The sequence below is a fragment of the Furipterus horrens genome, unplaced genomic scaffold (assembly GCF_987537825.1).
Source record: "Furipterus horrens unplaced genomic scaffold, mFurHor1.1.pri manual_scaffold_4, whole genome shotgun sequence".
NCBI classification, from domain to species: Eukaryota; Metazoa; Chordata; class Mammalia; order Chiroptera; family Furipteridae; genus Furipterus; species Furipterus horrens.
In genome coordinates this window covers 62,940,895-62,965,519 of record NW_028327174.1, presented here as the reverse complement: position 1 = coordinate 62,965,519, position 24,625 = coordinate 62,940,895, and the positions used below count along the sequence as shown (strand labels likewise).

The 24,625-nt window shown below is 36.5% G+C and overlaps 1 protein-coding gene across 4 annotated transcripts in view; it reads right to left on the bottom strand.

Annotated features, from left to right (window-relative positions):
• MSRB3 (methionine sulfoxide reductase B3) overlaps positions 1-24,625 on the bottom strand; it is a 273,055-nt gene that overhangs the window by 227,271 nt on the left and 21,159 nt on the right. Inside the window, exon 2 of one of the 4 annotated variants that reach the window (XM_090273566.1) lies at positions 9,281-9,407. The exons of the other annotated variants lie outside the window; for them this stretch is intronic. Coding sequence (XP_090129692.1) covers positions 9,281-9,356 — 76 coding nt within the window. The 5' untranslated portion in view covers positions 9,357-9,407. The remainder of the gene's footprint in view (positions 1-9,280; positions 9,408-24,625) is intronic. 4 annotated transcript variants of the gene reach the window in all.

Below are 24,625 nucleotides of genomic sequence, written 5' to 3'. Positions count from 1 at the left end.
AAGACAGCTAAATCTAACTCTATATATTCCACAAAAATTCGGTAGATTCTGGAGGAAAAGGTAAAAACTTTTATAATTTTCTTTATTACCCAGATAATTTTTTAAAATGCCTAAGGATTCTCTTGAATTATTCAATAGCTCCATGAGGGACAATGAACATGTACATTTCAGTCATCTTTACATGCCTGGCACCTCACAATGTGCCTGGGCAAGAGTAAGCCCTAAATAAGTATATCTTATATTTAAATATTTATTTACTCTCCATTGTTATTATTGCTATTTAAACTTTCTTTCTAAAAGATGTTTTCTAAGTGATGTCTTTGGCTATGTTTCTTAGAATTTAGTTTTAAAACTGCAACAGTACTTGCTTAATAAGTCAGTGAAATTATAAAAGGAATAAACGATGATGGATTTTTTTTCCCTCTATTACTATTCTGAATCCTTTATTACCTCTGAAAAGTTCCACATTTAAATCTTTTGACTAATATTCCATTAACTCTCTGGATTTAAGACTATGAGATTACCTAATTGAGCATTTCTCAAAATATATACTGGCTCTGAAAATACGCTAAGGTTGCTCCTCTTGGTGGGGGTTGGTGGGGAAGGGAGTTTCTAAAATCCAACCAGATTAGGGAAATCTAGGTTACATGAGTTTCTTCACGAAGACCTCTTACACTGATGTGTACTACTAAAAATGTGGTACTTTGACACACCATTATTTTATGCTGCACTGGGAAAGTAAAAAAAGAGTTGCCAATCTCTGTCTGACACATACTTTCTCATCACAATGATCTTTTTAAGCTGCATCCTGATTATCAAGATGATAAAATGTAAAAGCAGTGCATCTTAGAATTTATAAAATTTGGCAATATGCAGTTTCTCTGGTAGATGAAGGGGTCTGATTTAGAGGATATTAGTAGAACTAGTATTCCTCAGATCATTATTTTTTTTGAATTTTTATAAGTTTATTTGAGCCAAACTGACAGCATATGTTGGGAGCAAGATCTCAAATGCTTCCCCTCAGATTATAATTTAGAAAATAGGTGAACCTCTAGTCCAAATCCCACATGATGAAACCAAGACCCAAAGAAGTTACTTGGCAACGTGGTCACACACCTGATTAACGAGAGGCAGGTTCTCTTGTCTGCCACTTCCCTCTTTTAATTTCTTCATTCATTATATTTCTCCCTTGAACCCATACTTCCTTGCGCTTTAGCATCCTAACACACTGATCTTTTACTAACCCATATGCCCACATTCCATTCCCATTCCCTTGCCAATATCCCCCACCCCTACCACCTCCTGCTAATTACATCTATACATTCCTTCAACATCCTTCAGAAGAACTGTCATTGCTTCAAATCCTATCCAAGAAGCCACACTGGGCAGAAAGAAGCACAGTGTATCTCACTTCTACTTCCTTCCTTCCTAGTAAAGCAAAGAAGAAAGTGTTTGTGGATCATAGATTCAAAAACCATTAAGTATATAACTTGCTTCATCCTATAGATAACAAAACCTGGACCCAAAGTGGCCATCTTCCTCACCAGAATGTACATTCCTTAAAAACAGAGATCACGTTATTTACAATGTGGCATTATTTTGATACATATGATGAAGCTACTTATTCACAACCATTCATTCATTCAACAAATATTTATTGAACACATATTATGTGACAGACACAATTCTACTTGTTGAGATGTAGCAGTGAACTAAACAGACAAAAAAACAAAACAATAACTGTCTTTGTGGAGCTCATTTTGCAGTAAGCAAGGATTTTCCTGTATTAGGAAAAGATTTTGACTGATCAAACCCATCACCTTTCCCAGACTTATTTGATGTGCCACTCCTTCCTTTTTAAAAAATGTTTCTAGTTATTCTTCCTTACTCACAGAGATTAAAGTTGCACAAAATAGATTTCTGGGAAATGTCAGATAATGTTTACACCTAAGTACCAATAATACAATGTCAATCCCTGAAACTTGTGATATCTCAAATTTGCACAAGATATATTAAAATATTAATCAAAATGGAATATGCAGAGCTGTATTATTCTGTGACAGAGAAGGAAAACTCTGATTCCAAAAAACCTCCGCTGCCTTGCGGCATACCTCTTCAGGGGAAAGGCTAAGGGAGTAAACCCCGACAGAAAATCCGGAGCCGGAGTCCCTAAGGCGGTTTGACGTTGTAGTCAACACCGGCAACTCCTGCGGCGCACCTGAAGCCAAGCTGTATTGACTCCGTCTTTCCCTTGGACCCTTCAGCTGCGAAGAGAGGGGGGGTCTGCTGCATGGGCAACAGCAGACCCTCCATATCACCGTGCCCAGGCTCTGTAGCTTCAGCTTCACTGGAGAGGACACTCCAGCGTCATCATAAGATGTCGATTCAACACGGGAGGAGACAGATACCGTGTCACTCCCGAGTTGGACTGCACAGCCATTCTCGGCGGTGCAGATAGACTCTTAAGAAGCTACACCATCGTCTCTCGAGACGGACGGCTGCCGACGATTATTCTGTGAGCTAAAACATGCATTTCTGCAACAAAACAAAACCTTAAAACTTACAGCTATCAAATTTTTAGTTTTCTTTGCTTGCTTAAAATTCAAATAATCTAATAATTTAAATTAGCATCCCATTCTTTCTTTGCAATTTTGTGGCAGAATATAATAAATATATATATATAGTGTTGTAGGGAAATTAGTAACTTTAAATTCTATAAATGGATAGCTCTTACAAATCACCTAAATAACTGGCATCATCTTTGTCATTTCATTGTATATTTTTATAACATGTATTTTTATGTTACTAATATGAGTACAAATATGCTAAATATAAAAAAGGGAGAAAAAACAGGGAATTAAAATAAATGAGATAGAAATTTTCAATTTTCAAATAAATGGTTGATTATAAATGCAAAGGCACAAGAAGTAATTAGAGATAATTTGGAATTGCATCTCAGTAAAATTTATTTAAAGCATTTTAAATTAAAATGTATCTAGCAAAAGCAGCCATGAGAAATTTAATCTTTAAATAAAGTGTTTAGATAAAACTATAAACTAGAAAACACTGATAATGAAAATACATCAAATATCTATCTTCTGTATTAGTCTTTGTGTATTGTCATTCATGGCTCATTCCTTCATTAAACACATGTTTGTTGTGAGTCAAAGGTGACTCAGTCTCATTTTAATAAATCCTTCAATGATCTATTAGATGAACATGTTTAGATAAGTAAATATCTGATAACTCTACTTGTATAACTCCCCAGAAGCCCATATTGTCTAGATCATTTAATCCTATAGAATTATTGTTTTTAGAACTCATATATATTTTATATTATTTACAGCCATTACAAATTAACTAGTGAATTTCTCAAAAACTAAAATTTGTTTTATTTTTTGTTCATGCCCATTTTATCTCTATTGCTACCAGATATTAGTATATATTTTATAATTAATAAATAATATGAAGAATTTATTTCATACTTAACAAAAAATTAACAAAATCCACATTTAAGACACCATATGCCCAACACCTTATTTGTACAGATGCATAGTTCTATAATATTTAGCTTTGTGCACAAATAATTTTTAAAAATCATGCAGTAATTAGATGCAGCATAGTAACTTTTCAACATTAACTAAAACTTTATTATATCATAGAGCTGCTAAAATACTGTTTTATGAAAATATAGCTACATCAGAGTACTCATTAATCAACACTTTAAATATAAATTTTCTTAGTTTCCAAAAATATTTTAATTCATGCAAAAAAAATTCATGCTTAACAGTCAACATGTTAAACTAATAACATTTTCAAGATTCTATAAAAATCCAAAACATAGCAAAACAAAATGTGAAATTTTCCTTAATTCTTGGGTGGTCTGCTGAAGAAAATTTAGCTGCATATAAAACTATAAATTACTGTTAAATCAGCTATTTGGATAGAAGATAAGTTAATTTATGAAAACTTGTTTTAGTTTATAGAAAGTCTACACATGAAAGACAGTTTCAATGAGATGTCCAAGCACAAGGAAGTTGGAATCCTATTGAAAATGGAAAGAGGTTTTGCACTCCACAAATATTGTTTGAACATAATATAAGCAGAAAAATTTGTGGTTTGTAAATCCATATGTTCTTAACTGGATATTTTTAACATACTTTTGTTTAAGTTTTCACAACGCACCTATGTGCTAGTATCAGTACCCTTTCATTCTGTGAAAGAATGTAAATCTAGTGCCATCTACTGGAAAAAGTGGATACTGTTCAATCAATTCATTGCAAATTATTTTGTGAATAATGTGAATTGAAATTTGTATGTCTATTTTTAAAGAACTTTTTTTTAAATCTTACCCCAAAGGATTTTTAATATAACCAAATAAGTTAGGTAAGAAGAACATGTAAGAATGGTGAAACTGCAAAAGAGAGGGCATTAATTTAAACAGGTGGGAGAGAATTCCATGGATGATTATCAATAATTCCATAGGTGACTATCAGAAATACTGTGTTTTGATCAGTTTTTATATTGGTTTCATGTGTGTCTTTTAGAACACAGGTTCTGAACAAATGGTTCTTCTTTTCATGACCTCAAAATGGTTTTTTAAAAACTAAAATAGAAAGCAAATTATTCAGTAGGTACACAGCACACTGATAACTTCAATTATTTTTTAAAAGGTAAATATAACATCAGATACCATTAATGAACTACTGCCAGGTCAAACTTACATAGTAAGTAGTATTTCTCATTTATGGGTGTTGCTTTGGTACACACTCTTTACAAGCATTTCCTCTTTACAGATAGAGAATTTAGGGCATAACAAACAATATTAAATTGCTCCAAGTAGAGGTGGTCAAAAGACCCAGAATTCTTAATTCTTATAGTAAGTATAACAGACACTTACTCCCTTCCTCAAACAGTTTATCTACCACCAAAACTCAAACTGTTTGAGAGGAAAAGTAAAAGCAAGTCTGGATAATATACATTGAATCTGTGTTGTTTGTTATTTGTGTAGCTACAATGTGATTCAGACTAAGATATCCACTACATTGTATTAGTACCACAATGAGAAAGGAGAAACTGTTTTTCACTCAAAAGACAATCAAAATATTAACTTTACTTTTAATCTTCCCATATAAAAGAGTCTCAAATAAATTTGTATCAATGTTATAGCTATCATTTCACCTACATGCAAACTTTCTAAATGTTTATTTACTCACTTAACAAATATTTATTAAGTGTCAGGCACTGTGCTAAGCTCTAGAGCCACACGTCCCTGATTAATAGAGTTCTACAGATTATATGCTATGACTTACAAACACCATTTGCAAAATATCTCTAAGACTTCTAATTTCTACATTAGGAAAAAACTGCCACTAAAGTCAAGTAAGAGTAACAACCACGTTATGTGTATGATGTTAGAGAAGAGTATAATTTATCACTGTAATTAGTTCTTTTTAGACAAATACTCTCACTTGGCTGAAAGCTACCATGATAACTCGTCTAAACTACACTTAGACAATTTTTATCAAGCATTGAAACTATGTATAAAATTGTGCCTCTTAATCCTGCCTCAAATACTGCTCCAGTCTTGATTTAGAGGTAAGGAATTCCAATGTTCAAACATGGAAAATATTCCTATCCTCCCACCACAACCTAGCAGACTTTTCTGTAAATTCCCAGTCATTGATTAGTGCTGAGTTTTAAGATTTGTTTTAGCCAAAGACAAAAGTAAAAACCAACGACAGTTAATAAAATCACAGAATTTCAGAATTTAACAGATTATCTAATTTGAATTTCTCATTTTAAAGATAAAGAGACTAAGCTCTGGAGAGGTTTACTGATATGTTCAAGGTCACAGAAGTTAATTACAGAGCTGTGGTTAGAGTTTTCTGACTCCTATTCCAGTGCTCCTTTTAATACATAAAAGAAACTGTTACAGGAAATTAAAAAGAAATTCTGAGAAAAATTACCTTTAATTACAAACATGAGTGAACCATAACTCAGGTGCATTTAATAAGCTCTAAATTAAAATTATGCTTTATTAAAAAATAAGAAGTAAAGGAAGTCAAAGCTGAAAAATGATAGATCACTCTTCTGGGATATGGCCTTCATACAGGTCAATCCAGTTATAATCAACTTTAAGAGATTGTTCCAATTATTTTTTAGTTCTGGAATTATTTTGTATTGAATAATACCTGAAATTAGTAGAGTACTGGCTCGGGAGCAGAAATATTTTTGATTTACAAAGATTTTTGTTGTAATGGGTTCTGACCAGGAACAGTAAATTAAAACAAGACTTCAAACTTTCACCTTGATTTCCTGTATCTCTAATTCTGACTTCTTCCCTCTCTACTTATACAAAATAATAAGGACTAGAATTCCCACTTAGATTTCATTTTTATTTTCAAATTTTAAATACTTTGTTTCATTATTGTTGAACTTAATTTCTTCTACACTTTTATACTTCTACAAGTAAAATTCTGTTTGAGAAATAAATGATAAATATTTCGCTAACATTTATTATAATGTAAATACTGGAAGACTGACTTTCGTAACACTATAAAAAGTAAGTGGTTAAAAAAAAAAAGTAAGTGGTGCTTAATTGGCTAAGGAATTATGGAATACTATTCTACCCAATTCAATTATCAAATTAAAATGGGATTGATTGCAAGCCAGAAAGAGACTTTCTCTGGGCTTCCATCAGTACTGGGTAAGACTAAAAGAAATGTGCCATATATTTATAGGATTTCAATTCTGGTTCATTAGGATATATAACTAAACTAAAGAGATCAAAACAACTGACAAAAATGGTTATTTCTCAAATATAAAGTGCATTGTGTTTCCTATTTTTAAAAAAATAGTGAAGTGAAAGATGGGACAAACTTAAATGTTTTAAAAGGTCTCTTGTACTAGAAAATTACTAGATAAATATAGATATGTATAGTAAATTTAGAGAATATTTATGTATGGCGCTTGCTATATGCCAGCCACTGCTCTAGACAATTTTCACTTGTAATCTATTTCATTGTTGCAGAAACCCTTTCAGGTGAGTACTATTATTATTCAAATAATAATACAAATAAGGAAACCAAGGCACACAGCTAGGTAAGTGACTAAGCCAGATTTCAAAACTAGTCAAACTCCAGAATTTGTGTACTTAAAAACTGTATTATTATGGTTACTTCTTAAGAATTATCACCTTTGTTCATTTATCTTTGAATCATTTTGTTATCAAAATTTACACCTCGATTAAAGAATTTCATTATGAAATCCTTTAATATATAGTACACATAACAATTGGAATATGAAATTTATTTCATTTAAATATAACCATGTTTTCCTGAAAATAAAACCCAACATGTGAGAGCACCAGCACATCTCTTGTAACATGAGTTTGCAGTACACAGAGGAGGCTAAGTATTCTCAGAAACAATTTATTAATTAACAGGGTATTCCTCAAGATATGCCAATCATGGAATTAAAGGATTTCATAATGAAAAATGCCACATGGCACAGGGACTACACTTGTTAACGTTCTCCCTCAAACTCATATACAATTCAACAGATAAACCTTGTCAGTTGTACAACCTGAATCCCTCTCTAATTCATCCTCCTTCTTTCCAAACCTACTGACTGTAATGACCTACTGTTAAAGCTCTCAGCACTTCCTGAGTCCCTCCAGCCTCAAACTCCTCCAATATACTCTATAGTGGCAGTGCAGGAGCACAGCTGGGTGGGGGAGGCAAAGTGATTGTGGTCCCCATGCATTGAGCTTCATTAGCCTCTCATGTAACCAGAAAGAGACATAAAATCTTTAAAAAAAACCAGCAACAACAGATGTTTACTATTCAAATACTGCTTTAAGATAAATGCCCTATCCTTCCTTCTAATCAAGGTGCCATCCCAGCCTTCTTATAGAAACACCAGGAACCAACACTGACCTTCCACCATACTAAATAAATCAGTAACCATAAAATGCAAATCAAGTCACATCATTTCCCCCTCTATCCCTTCCCCAAGATTTAAATTCCATAAAACATCAGATAATTGCTTCTTCATTTGGCTACCATTCTCCCTCACCTCTTCTAATGGCCTCACCCACCCAAGCAAGCCATATTAAATAGCCTGATTTCTCTGAACATAACTTGCTTTTTCAAGCCTTGATGTTTTGCCCACACTACTACGTGTATTAGAAATGTCCTTCCCCCTCTTTGGACACTTGGCTGACTGTTGCTCATAGATTGAGTTCAGCTCAAACATTCTATCCTCCATGAGATTCCCCTTAAACATCAGAGACCTGTCCTCCCTTCCAAGATTTCTTCTCCTAAGCAAAGAGCTAGGACCATCCTTGTCTGGATTGCCCTCACACCCCAGGTATAAATACTTTTAGTCTAGTCTTAGCACCATGTGGTTCAATGGTCCTCACACAACTCCATCTCCATATTGTATTAGCTAAAGCAATCGGTTTGGTGTCCTCACTGCTTCACACAATGCCTGGCACTCACAGTTAATTTTCAACGAATGTTTAATAGGTTGGAATTAAATTCTCTATACAAAAGAGTAATAGAGATACGTACATTAATAGAAAGCATAAATAATATTGACAATAATATTCACAGAAAATATCTGACCATTGTGATTTTCATAATAAATTAAAGCATTAAACTTATAATACAGGCACATAATGAAATTTTGGACTTTCATGCATAAAATCACATTTTTTAAAAGTCTGGTGGTTCTAATTTAAGAACCAGTTGACACATACTATATTAATTCTGTTGATTTGGTCAATAAGTAGAACATTTTTTTTCTTTTTAACTATAATAACTTTATTACACTAAAGTTGTTCATTTTAATTTTTTTCTCTCCTAAAGGAATGGCCACATGTGAAATAAAAAGCATTTCATTATCCTTTAACAAGATGCATATCTTATTTTGTGTGATTTGGAGCAGTTTCTTAACAAGACTGCAAGCCTCTTATGAACAAGATTATGATTTTCAGATGTGTAGTGTGTGTTAAAGAACAAGAAGATAGCGTGAAATATTAGTGACAATTATATACTGAGCTAGGAAACTTCACAACGTTTCCAAGGTTGTAAGGATTGTGGAAATCAATGTTACTCAAAGTAGAGTGGTGATTTATAACCAATTTCCGTCTTCAAATTACGGCCCAAGTAAAAGAAAACGAAATTTAGCAAAGCATTATGGTGTAGCATTTCCTGCAGCAGAAACACCCACCCGGACCAGGGCCCATACTAGCTACAGTACAAGAAGCAGCGACCTGAGGGAAGCCCACAGGCTCGCAGGGCCACGGGCTGGCTCTTTGTCACCAAATGCAGCAGGTTGAATGCAGACATCACTGTAATATCTTCACCGACAAAACGAGAGGCAAAAAACAGGGGCAAGAGCTGAATAGGAGAAAAAAAGAAAAAAATTAACACATCACAAATGTTAAACACATTCATTGCACAATAGATGGTTACGGTTCTATCTGGAACTGAACACACATACACAATTTAATAAATTTCAAATGCCTATTTTTCAGATGGTGAGCTTACTTTCAAGCCAGGATTATTTATATCTTATGAATAAAATAGTGTAATCTGTGAACACATTCTGCATGTGGTTCAGAAAAGAGATGAACTTTAAAACAGTTGAAAGGAATTAGCATTTACTAAGTTCGTACCATGTGACAGGAACTGTCTGGGGCCTAATAAACACATTGTATCATTTCATTCTTGCAATAAACCTAGGAGGTAGGTTTTATCCCCCAATAAATATGTGAGGAAACCGAGGCTCAAAGGTCCAAGGGCACAAAGCAAATAACCAATGAAAAAGGATTAGAAAACCCTGTTATATCTACTGCAAAGCCATGTTCTTTCCTTACACCACGCTGCTTTCTTCCAGCAATTTTTGCAAATCGCCCTCCCTGGAGAAGACTGTAAAATATTATAAGATTAAGAGATTTCTTTTATTAGAGTTTCATTTTTTGTTAATAGAGAGCCAAATAACCTAGGGACAACTAGAAGACTTCACTTTAGAAACAGTGTTAAGTTTGAACAAAGCATAGTGGATATGAATTGTTCATTTTATTTTATAGTTGATAATTTCTAGGTCAATTATTTGAATAATATTGACAACTTAATCTTAAAAGTGATGAAAATATTTTCTTTAAAGTTTTTAGAAATGAGTCATGTGGAAGAACCTCACAATTGTGTAAGCGATAAACTTTAGAAAAAAGTGCAATTACTGTTTTCTTTAAAGTTTTGTACAATCTTTCAGTTGGTAAAAATTAACTTCAAATGAAGATGGAAAATAATAGCTTAATATTAACTTCTAACATTTTATTTAAAATTAGCATTGCAAGTGACCTTATCTACTACATTTAAAAATAGATATAAAATTAATGTCTGGTTCATTTCCTGACCCTCATACCCCCAAAATAAATGTCTGTTGCTGGTCTCTTCTGACCTCCTTGAAAAACAAACACATAATAAACAGTAATATATTTTACCAAATCACTCTGGAGTATATCTGACAGAAATCTGCTTGTATTAACATGCCTGAACTCTGACTTCTCCAAACTAAACTCACTACAAAACTAAAACATTTCTGTGTGACTAACTGGAGACAAAAGGGAAGAAGAGGGAAGGTAAGTATTACAATGCACAGCCTGAAAGAACCATTCAATGTAAATAAACATGCCATTTTCACGAGTGATTGCAGAGCAGGGAAAAGAGAGCATTCCTTTGGAGCAGACTACTGACTAATAAAAGATCAAAGGTCTATACCTCACAACACTATAAATAAAAATATATTTTTTCCTTGCAACCTTCTTTGCAAAGAATAAAATGTGTGCGGTAAATGTAATTACTTAGCAAAGCCGCAGCCTCATTGTGCTCCCGCAGCTGATCATAAAACGTCTTCCTATTCTGTTTCATCAACTGCTGTACCAGGCAGCCTGTGCGCCTACCGATGGCTGTAGCCATCTGGCTTGTGTCAAAGCCAGCGCACAGGAAGAGAGGGAGTGATGTCACTCTGCAGGTCAGGCAAAGAACAAAGATTCATTCTACAATTAAAAGCTGAGGGCCTCAAATACCACCGGGGGCCCTCCAGCATGATATGACTGCATGATTTAAAGTTTGAACTGTTGCATTTATTTTTACCCAAATAGTCAGGGCTCCATCTAGTGGCAAATTAGTTTTGCCCAGTTTTCTTTAAAAGCAAACCCCGACAGTGCTGCATTAGTACCAATGGAGTAACCGAAGTGATCAATAACTTTAAGAACAGCATATCTTTTTATACTAAAGAATATAAAAAACTTGATTTGTCACAATGTTCTCCATTTTCAAATCTTACAAAGCATGCATTTCATATGTCAGGATCTGATATAACCCTAATTATTTTAATGCTTTAACCCTAATTATAGTAAAAAAGCAGCTATTTCTGCAAAATGAATGGAAAGTGACATTACTTACACACTATTCTAAAAATATGTAGCTGAGATGTAAAGAATGGGTACTTGCATCTGGGTGAGTTGGCAAAATCAAACCCATAATCTTATACTTGCAAAGAACAAAAGAATCATAATTAAAATTACTCTAATGTGTGACTTCAAGAGCAACTTATCCTAGAACAGAAAAAAAGCTTTTTATGCTGAAATGACTTAACAAAATTAAATGTTCACTAATATTTTGCACTTAAATTATGTTTGCAGTAAATGAAATGAAACACTTTGGCAAACTGATCTAAAATACAGAATGTATTTGCATAAAAGATGGGTTATCCTAATGGATGTGTGAGGCGTGAGGCCAGATAACCTGACCATAACTAGTTGTCTTACCTTGGCAAGTCACTTATCCTCTCAACGACTCCATTTCCTCAACTCTAAAATAAGTTAATTGGTAAAAAGGACTTGGAACGACTCTTGGTACACAGTAGAAACTCAGCAAATGTTACCTATTATTATTATTATTATTATTAAGTGTACAAATAGTGGCTATATTTTTTAATTAAAGATTTAAAATTTTCTAACAGTCCATTTATACCCAATCCTATTTAGAATTAGGAGGCCATTCTCCATAGACAGAATCCTATTTAGGCCAGAAGACTACTGTGATGAATTTCTACAGTGAATTATCCTAATAAAAAAAAGTAGGATAGAGATAGTCTAAAAATAAGTTGATGAAACCCTTGGCATGTAGCAGGCACTATTCTAAGCCCTTCACATTTATTAGCTATTTTAACCCTCATGGCTTCATCAAATACATATTATCATTTTCCCATTTGTAGGTGAAAAGAGAGATACAGGGACATAAAGTAATTCACCTAAAATCTTACAGTTAGTAAGGAGCAAGTCCATTAAATAATGGGACCAAATGTTTTAATAGATATAAACCCAGGCCATCTAGCTCCAGGGCCAGTGCTCTTGACCACTACACGATTGCCAATTAAAAGCCTGAAGTTGTACCAACCCACTCTAGATAATCTGATGCTATGTTTACCTACTATATAATGTGGCTGATAATAAACACTTAGACCTGGCTGCTGTGGCTCAGTGGATTGAGCGTCGGCCTGTGAGCCAAGTTTTGCTGGTTTGATTCCCAGTCAGGGCACATGACTAGGTTGCACATCAGGTCCCCAGTTGGGGGCATGAGTGAGAGGCAACCACATAGTGATGTTTCTCTCCCTCTCTTTCTCCTTTACCCTATCTCTAAAAATAAATAAATAAATAAACAAATAAATAAATTATTTTAAAAATAAATAAATAAACACTTAGTAAGGATTCAATTAATTCAAGAAGATTATTTGAAGATTCTCTCCCTTGGCACGGAGTAAAAAAAGTAGGGACTTAAGCAAAAAGTTTGAGACATACTCAGATTCCTAAATTTGTACTTTCTGTTTCCACCAGATGCAACTTCCCTTTCTCTTTCACCTTCAAAATTTTTCTCCAAACTCCTTGGATACATCTTTATGATATACCCTAGAGACTCTACTTAAATCTACCAAAGCTCCAATATGTTGATGATATGGTACTTTTGAGGGTCAAACTGACAGTTCTCCCTCCCACCAAAAAAAATTTAAGTTTCAATTTGTTAGCTTTCTTCCCACTGCACTCCCTGAGCTGCTGGAGTGAGCATCATAGACAGAAACAATCCTACTCCAAGAAGAGGCCAAAGAAGCTCATGCTTCTGAGTAGTGACAATATTTGATGAAAGAATTAGCATTAAACACCCCATAGAAATCAGCACTAAGCAAGGGCCACCCAGAATGTCTCTGATTCTTCAAGTTTATCCTCAACTTCCTTACTTTTATATTGACTTTGACTCAAATAATTGAATAGATAAATGACATGTATAGATAATCAACATTTCTTGCCAGACACATGCATCTTCCTAATTCCCAGAATATCTAGCACATCATTTTGAAAATATTTGGTTAAAAAAGTACTGGTTGAATAACACTAATAAGCACTATCACACTAAATGTTGAGAACAGAATTAGATTACATGCTTGTCTATAATTCTCTGCTTAAAAGTTTTTTAATGATTTCCCATTGCATATTACAGGGTTTCCCAAACCATGTTCTGAGAAATAGGAAATGCCCTTTCAAACAAGTTCAGTAGTCAAATAACCATGGAAATGCTACCCAATATAAAGGTCTGAGAGGCTTTACAGTAAATACACCTGTTTAACTTTGTCTCAGTTGGTGCATCTCAAATAGTTTTAACCATTCAAATCCCCTTTCTTTATACTTCTGGTAAACATGCTTTGCCTCCTCACACAACCACAGAAAGAATTACAACTAGACCTCAAAACAACACCCAGACAATCAGAAAATCTAGCTATATGGAAGTCTAACAACCAAGGATTTAAAGAAGCCACATTCATCCAGACGGGCAGGAGGAGCAGAGAGGAGGAGACGAGCAGAGACACGGAGACATGGTGTGGTGCAGAGAGGTAGCAGCAGCACAATGGGTGGTCCCACATTCACATGTGGTGGATAAAAATTGGGAGGGAAACATCAGGAGCAAGCGATCCCAGCCCCAGGCCAGACTGCACACCCCAGGGTTCCATGTCAGGAAGAAAAATCCCCATAACTTCTGCCTATAAAAGCCAGTGGGGATTGTGACGGTAGAAGAACTGCCGGATTTTCAAGAAACTCCACTTAAAGGGCCTGCATGGACTTAGACCACATGCAACCCCATGCCCTCTGGGATCCAGCACCATGGAACAGCTGGAAGGGCACCAGTGACTGGAAAGAGGACAAACAGCCAGAAGCCAGGCAGTGGCATTGTCCCCTCTCCAAGCCCTCCACCTACATACAGCCACAAAGAAATGAAGCACGTTGCCCCGCCATGCCCATTATCTAAGGCTCTGCCCCACACAATTTACAGGTGCCTTTGTTACAATAGGCCACACTACTACAACAGGTAGTAGCTACTACTACTACCAGCTTTACCTAATACACAGAAACAAACACAGGGAGGCCACCTAATTGAGAAGACAAAGAAATATGGCCCAAGTGAAAACACAGAACAAAATTCCAGAAAAAGAACTAAACAAAACAGAGATAACCAACCTATCAGATGCAGAGTTCAAAGAATTGGTGATCAGGATGCTCAAAGAACTCACTAAGTATGGCAACAACATAAAGGAAGAAATGAAGGTTACACTAAGTGAAATAAAGAAAAATCTACAGGGAACCAACAGTGGAGTGGATGAAGCGTAGAATCAAATAAATGATCTGGAACATAAGGAAGAAATAAGCATTCAACCAGAACAGCAAGAAGAAGAATGAAAAAAAAAATGAGGAGAGGTGTAGGAATCTCTGGGACAACTTTCAACATACCAACACCTGAATCATAGGGGTGCCAGAAGGATAAGAAGAAGAGTGAGAAATTGAAAACTTATTTGAAAAAGTAATGAAAGAAAACCTCCCTAATTTGGTGAAGGAAATAGACATACAAGTCCAGGAAAAACAGAGAGTCCCAAACAAGTTGGACCCAAAGAGGACCACACCAAGACACACCATAATTAAAATACTAAAGGTTAAGGATAAAGAGAGAATCTTAAAGGCAGCAAGAGAAAAGAAAGAAGTTGCCTACAAAAGAGTTCCCATAAGACTGTCAGCTGATTTCTCAAAAGGAACTTTGCAGTCAAGAAGAGACTGGCAAGAAGTTTTCAAAGTGATGAAAAGCAGGGACCTACTATCTAGATTACTCTATCTAGAAAGCTATCATTTAGAATGCAAGGGCAGATAAAGTGCTTCCCAGACAAGGTAAAGCTAAAGGAGTTCATCATCACTAAGCCATTATTATATGAAATGTTAAAGGGACTTATGTAAAAAAAAAAAAAGTGAGAGGTTCCCCAGTGAGTCCTTCTTGCCCATCCCTCTTCTGTGCACCACTTGGGAGGGTACCTATCTCTCGGATTTCTCAGCACAGATGGAAGAACTGACTCAGAAACAAATTGTCTGAGGAGAGAGAAGTGTGAGTATCTCTCATAGGAGATCACTGATCACTCTTTTCTCAGTCAGGGTTTTTACTGAGTTTGCTACATGCAGAAATGCTCAGGGTAAGCAGGCAAACCTCCACCAAATGGTTGGGAGTAAGAGCAAAGGGAAGCATAAATCAGCATAGGGAGGGAGGTAGCAAGACTGTGAAGAACCAAGGCATATCATAGAAATCCAGGTACCTCTTTTTACTTAAACATTTTGTTTTCACATTCTACTGATAAGATTTTGGGGCTACACAGAGCAAGCAGGCTTCATCGGCTTCAAAGAGTACATTGCATTCCTACTCTACTTCTAAAACCCCCTAGAGTGTGGGACTGGCAATATGGTACATGGGGCGCAATGGCTACAGCCCTCTGTACCATACATACTGGTCTCCCACATCTCCTCGTTTTTTGTTAACTACCTGAGACATAGTGGTAAGGCCAATGAAACCTGCTATTTGCTTTTCACGTATTTTGTCATGAGCAAACAATTTACAAAGGCATTTTAAAAGCTATTTTCTTCCCCCATTTCCTAACCACAGGCTTTGGGGAATTTGGGGGACTTTTTTTTTTTTTTGTAACAATTCCCCCTCTTAGACTTAAGACCCTTATAATTTTATAAAGGAAAATGGATGAAGATCTCGTGCCCTTCTAGCTGCTTCAAGCTGGACATGGCCGTCATCCTATTTACTCTTGGGCCTAGAAATCCCTAATAGAGTAGGAATAAAGAGGAGAGGGTGGCTGCCCCACGTGGGAAAGGATTTTGTAAAGTCCGGGTCAGGTAACTTGGCTGTTTTCGGGCAGCAGCAGGCTTGGTTTTCAAGAGCTGGCACTGCTGGACAAACTGGCATCCTTGTTGTATTCTTTGTGTCACAGGAGGCAGCAATGCAGATGGGCTTTTTAAGTGAGGCCCATATGTACAGACAATTACTCAGGTAATGAGATTATAGGCTTATGCCCTATGCAAATAGAAGGAAGAATATCATGTTAATTTATACAACATAATCCACAAACCAGTCTCTGAATTTGTAAGACTGTGGAGACATCCAGTTACAGGGCCTTTGCTGGAATAATATTTAACAGTGGCAATTTGACAGTTCCTCCTTGCCTACAGATTGAACATTTTTGATGATGTTACAAATCTAGTTTTAACTTTTAAATGAAGACAAACTTTTATTTATTTTTTTAATATTTTACTTATTTTTAGAAAGAGGGGGAGGGAGAGAAACATGAATGTGTGGTTGCCTCTCACACACCCCCAACAGAGAACCCAGCCTGCAACCCAGGCATGTGCCCTGACTGGGAATCAAACCAGCGACACTTTCGTTCGCAGGCTGGTACTCAATCCACTGAGCTACACCAGCGGGGCTTAAATGAAAACAAACTTTTAAAGACAGTTAGCTGTACTAGTTTATAGTCTGCCAGTGAGAATTGTGATTTTCCTCCTTAAGATTACCCTCCTTGTCATTAAAGGGACTGCATTAAGTCCGGTTTTAATTTAGTTTGTTCATTTGCATAAACATAACAAGAGCAGCAATTGAATATATATCATCTGTAAGTCTGCTTTGCTGGAACTCACACTAGGAACATTTAGGTTGACTTTCAGTCTGCCCTTGTGGGCACAGAAGTCGAGTCACACACCTGCCATCTGACCTTGCCTGTAAAACCCATGCTTTTCATAAGTCCTTCAGGTTTTCCATTGTGCCTTAAGGTTTCTCCTAGTCATCTTTCAGGAAAGCAACCTTCATTCCTTCCCTAGAAAGATTGCCATGAACCACACAACTAACTAGGGTATTTATCAGGCTTTTTCATCCTTGGCTTTCATTAGCCTTGAAAGTCAACTCCCATTCCCCAGGGCTTTCTGGTAACAACCAGAGCCCAGGCATGCCTCCTTCAGGCATGACATCCCAGTCAAAGCCTCGGTTGACAAAACCACCATTAGCAACTGGTCTTATTAGTTTTATGCAAGGAAACCTTATGTCATTGCTTACTTCTTAGAATGCTAAATACTGAAGGGATAAGGAAGGGAGAAAAATATAAAAGCATGAAGAAAAATCCTTGTCCTTTAAAACTGTATTTCCATGCATTATATCTTCCATTACTAAAACCATAAAATTTCTTTTTTTCAAAACTTATATAAACTCTTAACAAAACTTCTATAAACTCTTACAAACCATCTTCATTTTCATGCCTTACACTTTCCCTTCTTTACTTTCCTACGTAGTGTGAAGCTTTGGGAGACCAATATCTATGGTACAGAGGGCTGTAGCCGCTGTGCCCCACATACCATATTCCCAGTCCCATAAAGGTCAAAACTATAAACATTAAAATGGCAACAAATTCACCACTGTCAACTGAATCTAAAAAAAACTAAGCAAACAAGCAGAACAGGAACAGAATCATAGGTATGGGGATCATCTGGAGGGTTAGCAGCTGAGAGCGGGAAGGGGGAAAAAATGGTGAAGTAGTGCAGGGATTAAGAAGCATAATTGGCAGAAACAAAATAGACATTGGGATGTTAAGAATAGTACAGACTTCCAGCCAAGATGGAGGCTTAGACTGACATGCTCTGTCTCCCTCCACAACTAAGAAAGATTACAACTACCGCAAAACCAGAAGAAAACAGAAGTTCCAGAAAATAAAGCTACATGGAAGTCCAACGTATGAAGTCATAAACAAGTGGTGCTCATCCAGACAGTTAGGAGGGGCGAAGCCGTGGCTGAAAGATCGAGCTGTGCTGGAGGCAGCAGCTACAGCAACGAGCAGCGGGACCAGGTAAACAGATACCCATATTTGGGGGGAGGAGAGAAGCGCCTGGGAGATGGCCCCGGCTGCAGACCAGACTTGTCTGCTCGTGATTCCAACACTGGGGAAGGCAGACCCCCATTGCCTCAGACTTCGAGGCCCGGAGGGCATGGGGACGGAGGAGGTGGCTCCCGGTCTCTCAGTGGAGAGTAACATCAGGAATCCATCTTGGACCACCCGCGCCCCACGCAAAGCATCACAGTGTGCTGAGAAAGGTCGCTGGGTTGTGATGAGTACATGGGGCTCCGCCCAATATTGCAAATGAACATTTGAATTATAGGATGGCCAGAGGGTGAAGAACTAGAAATCGAAAAATTATGTGAAAAAATAATGAAGCAAAACTCCCCTAACTTGGGGAAGGAAATAGACTTACAGGTCCCGGAAGCACAAAGAGTTCCAGATAAACTGGACCCAGGGAGAGCCACATTAAGACACATTATAATCAAAATGTCAAAAATTAAAGATAAAGAGAGAATCTTAAAAGCCGCAAGAAGGAAGAAAAGAATTATGTACAAGGGGGTCTCAATTAGACTATCAGCTGAAGGGACTGGCAAGAAATATTCAAAGTAATGAAAATCAAAAACCTACAACCACGAACACTCTATCCAGTGAAACTGTCATTCAGGATAGAAGGGCAGAGAAAGTGCTTCCAGGACAAAGTAGAACTGAAGGGGTTTATCAGATCCAAACCACTGTTATATGAGATGTTAAAGGGACTGGTTTAGAAGAAGGAGGGTCAAAACTACAAACATTAAAATGAAAACTATCACAACAACCAACAACAGAAGCTAGGGAACCGAAACAAAGGCAAACTAAGTAGGCAACGAGAGGGAGGAAAGAATTTTAGGTATGGGGAACATATTGGGGGGAGGTCAGCGGGGACGGGGAAGGGGGAAAAGGGAGGGATATGATGCAGGCATTAAGAAGCATAGTAGGAGGGAGTGGAGTAGACAGGAAGATGTTGAGAAGAACTATATGCACAACCAACAGGCATGGACTAAGGGGGGAACAACTGGAGGGAGGGGGGTCACTGGCTGGAGGGGAGCAGAGGGAAAAAAAATTGGGACAACTGTAACAGCATAATTAATAAAATAAATAAAATAAAAAATAAAAAAAATTTTTTTTAAAGAATAGTACAGGAAAAGGTGAAGCCAAAGAACTTATACGCATGACCCATGGGCATGAACTAAAAAGGAGGCTTGCTGGAGGGAATGGGGATGCCGGGCACAGGGAGGCAGAGGGGGAAAAACTGGGACAACTATAATAGTATAGTCAAATATATATATATATATATATATATATATATATATATATTTGAAAGCCCTGTTCTTTCCTATCCCTATTCCACAGAACACATTCTGGTAAATCCTGTGACTAATGTCCAAAATCTTAAACAAAGCAGCTAAAGTTCTCAATCTAGCTGCTGCCTTTCTCTTTAGCCTTTCTCTTGCCATAACCACACCCCACCCCATGCCACCCTCCTGCCATATCAGTGTACTCATAATTTTACCATGATAGATAAAGGATATTCTTATGAATCGAGTACATTTACTTTTATGGGAAACATTTTCATTGTTGCTATTTTTCCCATTTCATTATTAAAGTAAAAACTTCATCATGGGCCAGCATTTGGGAACCACTAATCTAATTGTCCACTACAAAGTTCTATAAAAATATTTTTGTTCTTATCAGCACAGTGCCTGGCATTCTTTATACTCAACTAATGTTTGTTGAATAAATTAATTAATTACTCATTTACCTGTTGTAATCAATATACCATTGGCTAAAATTCGCTATTAGCAAGAACTGGGCATCCCTTTTGTTACAGAGATCTTCTTGTATTTGTTTTAAGAAAATACAGAACCCTGGCTATTCGGAATCCTCAGTCAATCTTCCAAATCACTTAGAGATAACAGCAACATATTTTTAGAATACATAGTGTGTAAGTAATGTTACTTTGCATGCATTTTGCAGAAATAGCTGCCTTTTCACTATAATCAGGGTTAAAGTATTAAAATAATTAGGATTATATCGAATCCTAACATATGAAATGCATGCTTTGTAGAGTTTAAAAATGGAGAACATTGTGACAAATCATGCTTTTTGTATTATTCAGTATAAAAAGATTGTACTGTTCTATAAGTTATTGATCACTTTAGTTACTCTATTTCGTTGGTGCTACTATGGCACTGTCTATCTGGGTTTGCTTTAAAAAAATTTTTTATCCTCACCTGTGGGCAACTTTTCATTACTTCCTAGAGAGAGAGGAAGGAAGAAAGAAAAACATCGATATGAGAGAAACATCGACTGGGGGCTTCCAGTACGTGCCTGGGGATCACACGTGCCCAGGCCAGGGACTGAACCCACAACCTAGGTATGTGCCCTGACTTGGAATCAAACCCACAACCTTTTGGTTATGGGAAGAAGCTCCAACCAACTGAGCCACACCAGCCAGGGCTGGGTTTGCTTTTAAAGAAAACTGTCTTTAGATGCCAAAGTTTGAGAGTAAGGTTTTTTTTAAGATAACAACTAGGATGTATTTTTTTAATTATTTTTTCAACAATGTCACTTTCATTTACTTGTTTTCTGACATGTTTTCTGGAGTGGGAGGGAAAAGAGTGGAGTCAGAACTAGCACCAAGAATGTGCAGCCTCAACCAGCTGTTCCCCAGTCTATAACCATCATCTGTGTATGACTGTGAGCGTATTACTCACGGAATATAATCCGTTATGTGTATCTCAGTGGGGAAAAAGTGGGAGAAACGATGAACTGAGTGAATAGGTAATAAATAAAAACTTCTTGTTTTGTAAATAACAAAACAGATAAAGAGACTAATCAAAGGTCAGACAGCCATTTGGATAAAATGTTAAGCTAAAACCCCTCTTGTCTACATGTTGCAGGACCTACATTTCCTTTATGATTCAGTTCATATAAAACATAAGAAAGGGGGAAAAAAAGAATCATACCTAATACTAAAAATGCAAGGTTTAAACTATGTCCATTCAGAAGGTACACCAGTGTAATTAAAATAGACTTATAGACAAAAGTCCATCTTCTAATGGTAATAATAACTCTGTTAAATGCTGTTTTTCAGGATTCCTGTTTTATAAAGCATGTAGGCAAACATCGGGATTTATTCATTCTCATATTAATATTTTAAAACTTCTAACACCATTATAAAACAAATCTTTTTTTCTCACATGTACATTGATTTCACAGTTCATAGCTTCTATATTATGTGTTTCATTTTCTTAATATTTAAAAAGTGCCAACAAGAAAGCAAAACCCACATAAATAAATCATTTTTGATTACTATAAAAAATTCCTTCATAACTTTTCAGGGTTTTTTTCCTTTTTCATTTTGTTGTGCATACATAGTACATTTGGTTTTGCTTCTCTTGTACTTCAAATTGAAGCTTTCTCACTGACTAGTTACTTAGCCTTCATTTGCCACTTTTTACTCTGAGCTTTGAAAGTCTCATGCAGAGTTTATAATAAATAGCTTCCTCACTAGATCGCTACAGGAGGAGCACCTGGCACACAGGCACCTCTGCAATAATACTGCAATTTCTCCCTTAAGTGGCATTCCCTACTGACTATTTGTTAATACTCCCCACAGAACTCATAGAACTGAAATTTGGTGCCTTAGAGACATTTTGTGTGGTTGATTTTTGTTATTAAAAACATTCTTCAAGCCCAGGCTGCTGTGGTTCAGTGGATTGCGTGTCAGCCTGTGAACCAAGTGTCACTGGTTCAATTCCCAGTCAGGGCACATGACTAGGTTGCACGCCAGGTCCCCGGTAGGGGGCACATGAGAGGCAGCCACATGTTGATGTTTTTCTCCCTCTCTCCTTTCCCCTCTCTCTAAAAACAGATAAATAAAATAAAATAAAGTAAATCACAGACCTCATATTTTAAAAAAAAAAAATTCTCTTGACTTTTCTATGATACTACAAAGTATCATTTTCTTCCTCCCTTTCCAGAACTCTCTTCCCTGGCTCTTGTGATACTTCCTTCTGATTCCCAAACTGTGATCATGCTCCGGAGCTACCCCTTCAGAATCCTCCTTATTTCTCACTGTTTAGTCTCTTTCTTGCAGGTCTCTCCCATTCCTATAGCTTCATCCATCATTTCTTGATAGACAACTATAAAGATCTAGCTCTAACACTGAACTAAGCTCTAATGCTGTATCTTCTAATATCTGTTAGGTAATAGTAACATCAACTTGCATTTGCACATTGTTTTAATTTACAAGGCCCTTTCATATACATTGCGATAGTCTTATACAGCTTACAAGAAAGAATCTTGAGTCCCACTTAATATTGTTATTCAAATATTTTGCATGTGTACATCTTACTATGATGATATTATTGTTAATGATAATTAATTTTGAATACCTGCACTAGATGACTGTGTATATAATATCATTTAATTCTCACATCAACCCTGAGCTAGGCATTAGTACTATTTGCTCAATATTTCTGGCTCTCCATTTTCCAAGTCCATGGTAGGAATGCATTTCCTGGCCAGTCCACTGTGGTTGAGTGAGACCATGTCACTAATCCTGGGCACTAAATTGTGAACAGAAATGATAGTGTGTGTCACTTCTAAGCCAGAGTACTTAAATTGTTGGTGTGAGATTCTCCAGGACTTCTTTTCCCACTCCAACAGCGTCCAGAAATGTTCTGTAATTAGATGGTGGCTGCTCCATTAACCATGATCCTGGAGTAAGGAGACATGGAGCAGAGTTTCCATTTAACAGACAATGAACATGCATTATAAGCAAGCATTTTCAGCCATTGGGATTTGGGGATTGTATGTTCCAGCAGAAACTAAGGTTCACAGAACAGCTTGCTTGAGGTCATACGACCAGTGGATGATGGAGCTGAAATTTCAACTAAAATCTATTTCAATCTCTTTTACTACATTAAAAATTCCTCAAGGGCAGGAATTCTTGTGTCCCTGATTGCTGTCCTTGTTTGGGAAAACAACAGGGTCTGAAATGATGAGAACTCCAATGTAAAGACAATGAGACCACTTTGAAAAGGCCAGGCTCTCTCATTAGTCATCCCTTCTATTCCTAAATATTCCAGAGATTCTTACCTTGAACTGAAGATGCAGTTCTCCCTGCATACTCAGATATTAAAGGTTAGGAGAGAACTACTTCACCTTCGATCACCTGGAGCTTACAAACCGATTCAAGCCCTTCAAGAACTAAGGTTTCACTCAGCTTTGTAAAACTGACTAAGTAGCTCCTGGTCACAATAAAATTACTGAATACGAAGATCTCATTCCTGAAGCAACTGAAAGCTCCCTGGAAACTAACCACATTCACTGCATCTTCTCTTAGTGATCCAGTAAGTCACTGCCCAGATGCAGACCTTAGATATAAAGTTCCCTGCTTTTAATCAATTTCACAAAAACTATTCATTTGTCATGATGCTAGAAAAATGTGTATCATTTCCAGTGGCCCAGAGATCATGACCCTGGACCTAAAGAGAAGGAACTGTAGTAAAAGTTCACTTTTTTGATCCATAAGTGAACAACGTTTTAGAAACAACCTATAGACAAAGACTTGGCTGTGGTCACAAAACAGAATGTAATCATTAGTAACTTCATGATTAAAAAAAAAAAAATGTATATAGCTAATAAAATGTAAGGAAGGCCAGAAAGAAAGGCAGAGGGAATAGTAAGAGTATCAGGACCCTCATCTTATAAAGTGGGGAGTTAGGAGATACTAACTAGATTAGAAAATTCTAATTGGCCTTTAGAATCTATTCTTCCTTCTTTGTCTTAGTTATAGAACCCTCTGAAATTTTAGCTGAACATACAGCTGCATCTCTCAGCCTCCCTTGCGGTGTTGTGAACATACTACAATAAGTTTGACCAGTGGAATATAAGTCAATACAATGTGTGATCTTTCAGGTCACCTCCTTTGGAGGCTTCACACTTCCTCCTCCTGGGAAGTGGCAATACTGTGGCAGCACACTTAGACCCCCAGTTGAAAGCTACTTGAGCAAGACAGACTGAACAGGTCATGAGGCAAAGCTATTCACCAATCCAGCCTTGGGCTTTTACCTACTTTGCACTGTTATGGTAGAGACAAATACACTTCTACTTATGTAAGCCACTCTACTTGGAATCTCTTCTCACAACAGCTTGGCATGTAGCCTCTCAAAAGCTGATGAGCAAATATATTACCTAATGTTAGAAAAATGAATGATACAGCAATTTAAAAGTCAACAGAACAGTAAACAAAGGTAAACAGAACAGAGAACAGAAATCTTTATTTTTCATAACTAGATATTATCTGAAATTGATG